We start from the raw sequence: 8671 nt of genomic DNA on the forward strand, positions 1-8671 counted from the left end.
AGTTGTCGTTGTCACTGCAATCAGCGATAGCGAACAATTCATTAAAAACTTGACTCATGATAGTGGTTTTTCAATAGCGATAATTGCAAAAATGAGAATTTTATTTATATAACTTTTCATATCAATTTTACATGAAATTCTTTTCCCAATCTAAAAAACCAGGCTTGGGAATAAGTACCGAAACATCCTATATTTAAATATCAAAAAATAGTACTCTGTTTGTTCTCGCAGTTTGTACATTAGATATATATCTTTATGTATTTTTAGAAAGTAAAACATGTGTCTACTATTTTTCGCTGCTCTTTCCATTGGAATTGGTCTTTTTGGAAAATAGCGGTCATAAGGATGGAAAATTTTTGAACTGCCCCGAAAAGTGGTTATTTGTAGGGGCTCATTTCACCCCTAAATAATGCATTTTATGTAGCAAACATTTTTTCGTAGTCTTAAATTTTTATGAACTCATTCATTTTCAACTGTATTGAAAACTCGTTCATTTAACGATTTTCTATTTTAACTGCAATTTCACTGAATTAATAGTAGGAAGTAGACAGCTTTTGTAAAATCCGTGAGCTGACTATCGAAAGAAGATGTTCTAGATTAACAACTTTTGTCTTAATTAAAAAACTTAGTAAGACATTCAAAGCTAATCATATAAAGTTCGAAACTATTTCTGTTTGAAAATTGATCTATCATCTTTTTTTTCGATTATACAGTAAATTTTTATGGCTATCTTACACTCTTTCTTCAATGCAATCGATAATTTAATGTAGTGAAAAATGCAGCAGAACTGCACAACCAATTACGATACTTTCTTGTCTCGATGGAACAACTGTAAAAGAAGAATTCTCAAATTGTTGGGGAAACGAACCGTCATCCGAGGGTATTTGTGCTCTGTTGGGCAACAGTGATAGATAAAATATGTCACCCGCCGAAACGTAACCTCTTATAATATGAAATTGAAAAACACGTTTTATGTATCTGATTGATATTATAGACAATTTGTTGTATCCATGTACTACATTTTTTAGAACGTCCTATTTTTAAAATTGAATTCTGGAATTTGAAATTTTTTTGTATTAATGATTTACGTTTATGTATAGAAAATAACGTGTAAGTCAATTTATTACCTAAAATGTTTTTTAGTAATCTTCAAAAATGACTTTCTAAAAAAAGAAGTGAGTCTCAGATTTTTTGATTATTCACATTATTTTAGATGGTCAATATTTGTGTCTCTGCAATACTTGTTTCCATTGCAGTATGGTAATGCGCGGAGTTAATTCAGTGCCAAAGTATTTCTTGTTGTTTAGTATTTTGATAATCTCAATTGCATTGTTCTACTTAATGTATGTTATTTATTTCCAACCAGTCGTCTTTTTATGGTACAATAAATACGATCGCATGCATGAAGACATGAGTAATCTTCAAAATCATATAGAGTGATGGATCATCAGTTTAATGCTTTTTCATATCAATCATTGATTTCTGCTTCGATTCTCGAATACACAGTATTTTTGGATTGCCATAAAACATACACTGTTCTTTTTAATGTAGAAAAAATGTCTAATCTTGTGATGGTCTACTTTATTTCATATTATTGATGAACAATTGGAATTACATAAATGTTTTTAATTCTAATGTCACAAAATTAGATCAACTGGAACAATATTTAAGATCAATGTGCTTATTAAGTACGTACATAACTCAAAAATTCAAAATTTATTTTAATTAATAAATTCATTTCATTCATAAACTTTTTAACATTTTATTGGTATAAAGAATAACAAACAATAAGAATTGATGCACATAAATTGGAAATCATGTCACTTTTTAAGTTGAAAGAAAAGTCTAATATTTACTGTAAACGATTATTATAATGGAATTACATTACATAATGATAGATTGATTAAGTGAAGTTTTAAATCATTTAGTTTGAATAACTTTATTTGAAATACGGAATACTCTGTGATGAATTCGGAACGAGAATTCTAATCAATTCGTGTATATTAGAAATCCTATCAAAACAGCTATCATCGTATGTAAGTAAAATGTCGCGCTATGTAAACGTCACAAATGACTGTACAAATAACAAAATTTTCATTCCAAATTATTATTTGAAAGAATTACGAAACAACGAAAATCAAATAGAGTGCCATGTGATTGACAAAATTAAGTCTTTTTCTTATTAATTTCGATAAAAAGCATAAGAGAATACTTTTTCGAATTTTCTTTCAAAAATTTTAAAAGGTAAATTTGTAGATGACAATTTTGTAACGTCCCGTAACTGGCTAGCAGTCCCATAGTTGAAGTCGTGAAAAAAACCTTCTCCAACTTACTAGGGAGCGGAGACTTCGCTTATATTTGGTGATGATTACAAGATAGACAAGTTAGAATACAAGAATATGTCGGAGATATGTCAGGACGTTGATTTTTTACTACAAAAAACGTTTCAGTGATACCTGATGGCGAATCTCAATATGGAGGAAATCATTCTTGCAGTCAGTAATGGCTTACTAGAAATAAATATGAATTAAACATCGATGAAAACGAGTGTACCATTTAGATAGCACGCAAAAAAATTTATCGGCTATATTCTATCTTTGAAAATATTAAAAAGATAATTTGTCAAGGTAAATTATCAATCACAATGAAATATTATGAATTGAACGAATACTACACACGTTTATCATTGTCATGGATATCAGCAGCTCTATAATAAAAATACATAGATAATATTTGCTATGTATGAAATGTCTGACTTTTTTCCATGATGGAAATATTTTTTATGAAAATTACAAATTTCAGTCTTTAAAACTGAAAATCTTATTGATAAATGCATAGAAAATGATCATTGATGCTGCAGATGAAAGCTTATACATGATTTTCAATACAAGCAAAATGAAAGCAGTTGAACGCAGTTTCAATTAGTATTTAAACACGGATAATAATAATACGATTAATGAATTAAAGCTGGGCTGAACTCATGGAGGTGACTGATTCCCTCAATCTAGATATATTGGATCGTAGGTTTCTAATTTCTTTGCGAATTTATGTTTTTACTTGAAAATTTTCAATAGTCAATAATAAAATTAATTGAAATTATTATTAATAACTTTATTTACGTCGTTGTCTTTTCTGTAGCCTTACCGTTACTGACGCGTCGTAATAGCCACGCCAAGTTTTCCAAGTTTCAAAATATTACAATTAAAATTACTAAATCTATTTTGATGTATTTTTTTACATGTTTTCCAATTTTTAACACAATGTATTTTTACTTTTCCACATGTTTTTTAAGGTACCTTTTTTTCTAAGTATCAAAAATGATTTTTATAATTTCTAAACAATTGAAAACTCTCTCAAATAAAATTAATCTATTTTACTTTAATAAATGTGACTAATATTCGAAATACAATATTTGGCATTTGATGATTTTACCTTTTTTTGTAATTTTCTAAATAATGTACATTTACGATAATAGAATTTTAAGAACACAGATTATCGTCCTCGTTATTTAAACTTGGCGCACAGTTTTGTACAGTCCGTAGGGCTGTTTTTGATATGATTCACAATTGTTTTTTTATAAACTTCTATTGGCTATCTTGTCGTTGAAGGACGGCAAATCAATCCTTCAATATTTGATTTTCTTTTTAATTTTTCTATTACAAAAATCAATTGGATAATCAAAATTGCTATCCAGCGCACTACATCATGAAACAAGCTTTAATTTAGGACTAAAATTTTCAAGTAAAAACAAATTCGCAAAGAAATTAGAAACTTACGATCCTAATCTGTACATTTTGTTTACCGACTTAAATTGTTTACTATACTACAACAACCGTACAATGGTACCAACTTTATGAAACAAATCGTATATTGAAGAAAAAGAAATCTGTATTTTCTTGAATCTTGTATATGGGGGCGTGGCCAATTATTCATTCTTTAAAAGAGTTTATTTTGAAAGACAATAGCATGCCTAATCTATTCCTAAAGTAAAATTAATCAGTTTCTCCGAAGTTTTTATGGCATGTTTAGGTCATTATAGTAAAGAAATTGCAATTTCAAAGTGCGAAACCTTAACAGACTATGTTTTAAGCAGAATAGAGACACAGTAGTGCCTTCGTCACCGCCATTTAAACTAGGCGCACGAGACACTACTAAAGTAAACGTGTCTCCTGATTATTTATTTTCTATCTAATTACAGCTCAGTCCACCATATACAAAAAATGCGCGATCTGTATCTAGAACTGATGGTGCCTCGCATTTTGACGGGTAATTTGTGTATGTGTGTGTATAGGTGTTACGTCCTGACGAACTTCACTTAGATTTTAAGTAAAGAAAATGAATATACCATTACATTTACAACTTTAAACAGATAGTTTACAATCACCACCAAGTCCAACGCACATGTACGTGCAGCAGGTGAAAGCTAATGCGCACGCGCTTGGACTTAGTGGCCGTATTCGTTCCTGATTTTGCGTGATCAAAGTGATTTTTTGACGCATGCGCCTAGATAAAAAATTACTTGACATGCGCGGACATTATATGTACATGTATGATATATGTAAATGTATGTTATATGTATGTGTATAATATATATGTATATTACTTCGTATTCATTTCATCGGATTATTTTATTTTTCTATTCTCGAATATTTATCTAAATAAAAATTATCGCGATCAGAAAGTGTTTTAATTATTTCAACTAAAATTTATCAAGATTATTGAATGTGAACAGACCTGCTCGGACCTGATTATATGTGAACTCGTTTTTCCCAGGATATTACTCCGAAAATGGACCAAATGATAGATGATATTGTACAGGTTAGAATTACAATCAATTATAATACATACATGAATTTACTAATTAATTGTTTATTGTTTGACTATCTAATTTAGGAAAAATAAGGTTTACTTAAATTGTTGGTGGATTTTTATAATAATTTACTCATTGTAAAAAACAAGAAAGTAGTTTCTTTTAATAATGGAAATAAATTTTTAATATTTATACCATTTCTTTTATCAAATAGAGAAAATCTTCCTTATTTCCCGTGCTAATCCTACAAAAATTACCCATAAATTATGTTAGATATTCAATAAAAGAGAAGGCTACTATTTAACACTATTGTTTTCATGATCACTAGAAATTACATAAGTACGCCCTAACTCTATTTCTTTTTTAATTTAAAGGATGGATACTTGATGCTCCGTTTCCTGATATTCATAATATTCTGTTCTCTTCTGATTCATCATCATCAGAATCGTCCGAAGACGATGAAGGTATCAATAGAATTCGAGTTCCACGTAGGTGCGTTCGAAATTTTGTCGAAAACACCGTTCGTCAGTACAATGAAAAACAATTTCGGAAACACTTCAGGCTTCGTCGATCAACATTGTATCAATTAATCGGTAATCAATAAGTTTATTACTTGTGATGAAGCGAATGCTCGCAGAAAATTTATAAAAAATGAAATTTGTGGAAGTTTCAAGAATTTTCAACGTCATTGTTATTTTTTTCAGAACGATTTGAGCAGACTAACTTTTTTCAAAATCTCCCAATCGGTGGGATTACTCATGAACGAGCTCTGCTAATGACCGTGTGGTATCTAGCCAATATCGAAACATTTCGTGGACTATCAAATTTATTCGATTTTGCACCAAGCGACTCTCATAGGGTTTTATTATGTTCACTGGATTTTCTAATTTCTTTATCTGAAGAATATATACGATGGCCTGAAACTGCAGCAGATAAAATAGAAGTTAGTCGAAAATTTTCTGATCTCCAAAACATAACTCAAATAATAGGTGCAATAGACGGATGTCATGTTCGTATCAGAAGACCAGTACATCATCAAGAAGATTATTATAATCGGAAACGATATCACAGCATTATTTTGCAAGCAGTTGCAAACAGTGATAAGGTCTTTACAGACGTATACATTGGTGAACCTGGATCCATGCACGACGCACGAGTATTCCGACGATCTCCTTTATATGAAAAAGCTCTCACAGATCCAAACTTCTTTGGAACATACTTCTTACTTGGAGACACTGCTTACCCAAGTACACCATGGATGATAACTCCTTTCCGAGATAATGGACATCTCACACCTGGACAACGTCAATTTAATTATCGACACTCATCAACTCGCATCGTAATAGAACAGGCTTTTGGTCTTCTAAGAGCAAGATTTCGACGATTAATTCGCTTCGATAATTTGAGAGTTGATATTATCGTAAAATGTGTTATGGCCTCATGTATTTTACATAATATATGTATATTACATGATGATCCAATAGAAGATGATACATCAGATAGTGAAATAAGTGATGAAAGTAATGGAGGAAGTAGTGAATCCAGTGAAACAAGCAGTGAAAGCCACGAAAGAATGTAATAAGCAGTGGAAGCAGTAGCAGTCAGTGTTGTAGTAGCAAATGTAGGATATTTCATTAACAATAATCTAATCAGAATGAAAGACTGTTTATATTTTACCTGTTGTAGATTAGCTTCTTATTCATGGGTACTATGATAAAATTTTTGTATCAGGTGCTTGACAAAATGTTAAAATGTAATATGCTCAGGTGTACAAATGATAATATTCACATTTAATAATATGTTTATAAACTTTTATTTGTTATACGAGATGCCATTATATCTACATCATTATTTTAACAAATACTTGTAAAGTTTAATATATTAAACTTCCAATATATAATCAGTCTTCGTTTTTGTATGCAATATTGCAATCTTATATCAATATTTAAATAAAACAGTTAACTGAATATATATGCCTTACACAGTAATATACATCTCATGAATAAATATAGAATTTATTTAGAAAATTAACTTCACCTTTCTCTACATATTGTTTACTATTATTTCTGAGCAATATTGAATATTACTGCAAGAAGACAAAAGATATCGAAACAAATGAACGCAACATTTTAACCTCACAACAACATTTCAACTCAACACTTAGCTCATCTAACTTAATTTTCAATTTTTTAAAACGAAGAAAAACATTGAGATATGACTTATAAAAGAATACATATTTTTCATCATATATTATGATTTTTTAGAGATCTTTGAATAGTTGAAATTAAAAATGGCAATCGATTTTTAATCTTTTTTGACTTTAAATCAAAATATTTCCCCATTAAGGTAGTTTTTGTTTTTCTAAAGCAAAAAAATCTTTAGCAAATGATTTTTTGAAAGCAATCTTTTCACGTTCAATTGCCATTTTTTCTCTCATTAATTCAATTTTTTCATTTGACTCATAATTACTCTTTCTCCTTTTCTTCATCCCCTTTTCTTTGGCCATTTTTTTAGTTTGTTTACAATCAGTTTTCTTCAAGCTATCAATACTCACATTTAACGAGGCACTATCATTTTCACGATCTGCAGAATCCTTTTTCAGAGAACCCAATGTGAATGAAGATGAATTGGTTGGCTTATCTCCTAAAACTTCATCCATTTCTTGCCAAAAAGCGAACTTGTGAGGCTCTCGTCCTGATTTATCCTTGCAAGTTTTGTAAGTTCTGAGTAGATTATTCCATTTATTAGCACATAAATCTTTATCAACATTATGACCGTGACTGACAAGGTCATTGACTATATTTTCCCAAAAGTGATTTCTTAGTACGGGATGGTATTGTTCCTGAGCGTGAAGAGCGTAACTACTAATGAGCAGTTTTGTATCATGGTATTGCCAATAATATTTATCTTTTCCTGAAGAAGGCTTATTGCGTTTCGATGTAGTAGCTTTGATAGGATTATCATCAATATTAGAAGCTTGACGTAAATATGTATTGGTGTTGGTGCATTTATTGTTTTCTGCACTACATAATGGGAGAAAATTCACTTCATATTCCTCATCGCAAGTTGAATGTACATACTGATTTGATGTCGAACACTCACTTGGCATATTATCAAATGGCTCAAAAATTTCACTTGGAATGACAAAATCATTCCTCGTGCAAGTTGTAGTGGCAGGAAGTGAATTATCAATGGAAACATCGTCTATATGTTGTCCTGATGACGAGCAACCAGAATTTTCATTTTGGTTATTTTTCTTGCTATCTTCATTTTTATTTCCTCATATACACTTTTTGCAAACTCTTTATCTGAAAAATAAATAACCTTTTACAATGAAATTATGAACAAAGAATTAAATAGTAATGTTGACGAAATTGAACGAATTTGAAGTTAATGTTTATGTTGAACATCATAATCTGATTAGAGGTTAGGCAAGTGGATTGCTATTAAATGACACTTACCTACTTTCATTCGTTTCTGTTGCTCCTCAGTAATGTTATATGGAAAAAATGTTTTTGTATCCGGGTTATAAAAATAGTGTTGAACTAATTTATTTATATGAGACATTATAAAAAGACAAATTATGTATAACACAAGAAGCGGCTAAGTATACCAGGAGTATAATAATAATTATTATTTCGAGCATGCGTATTTTATAAAAAAAGTTATTGCGCATGCGTCAAAAAATCACTTCGATCACGCAAAATCAGGAACGAATACGGCCAGTGTCTAGCAATTTAGTCTTAATAATTTTAAGTATAATCAAATTGATTCCCTGACAACCCAGGGATCTTTTTAATAAAAATTGATCATGCCATTAAGGTTGAATTTATTGTTTTTATAAAATTTTTACACAATTTG

General features: G+C 30.1%; 1 protein-coding gene across 1 annotated transcript; it reads left to right on the forward strand.

The window, feature by feature from the left end:
* Positions 1-5637: 5637 nt before the first annotated feature.
* LOC118070499 (putative nuclease HARBI1) lies at positions 5638-6705 on the forward strand. Its single transcript, XM_035089126.1, has one exon. It carries the CDS (start codon positions 5952-5954, stop codon positions 6387-6389), a length of 438 nt encoding a protein of 145 aa, XP_034945017.1. The 5' UTR covers positions 5638-5951; the 3' UTR covers positions 6390-6705.
* Positions 6706-8671: the final 1966 nt, after the last annotated feature.

Source organism: Chelonus insularis, unplaced genomic scaffold, assembly GCF_013357705.1.
Source record: "Chelonus insularis isolate UGA/USDA-ARS -01 unplaced genomic scaffold, ASM1335770v1 contig_62_pilon, whole genome shotgun sequence".
Classification (NCBI taxonomy): Eukaryota; Metazoa; Arthropoda; class Insecta; order Hymenoptera; family Braconidae; genus Chelonus; species Chelonus insularis.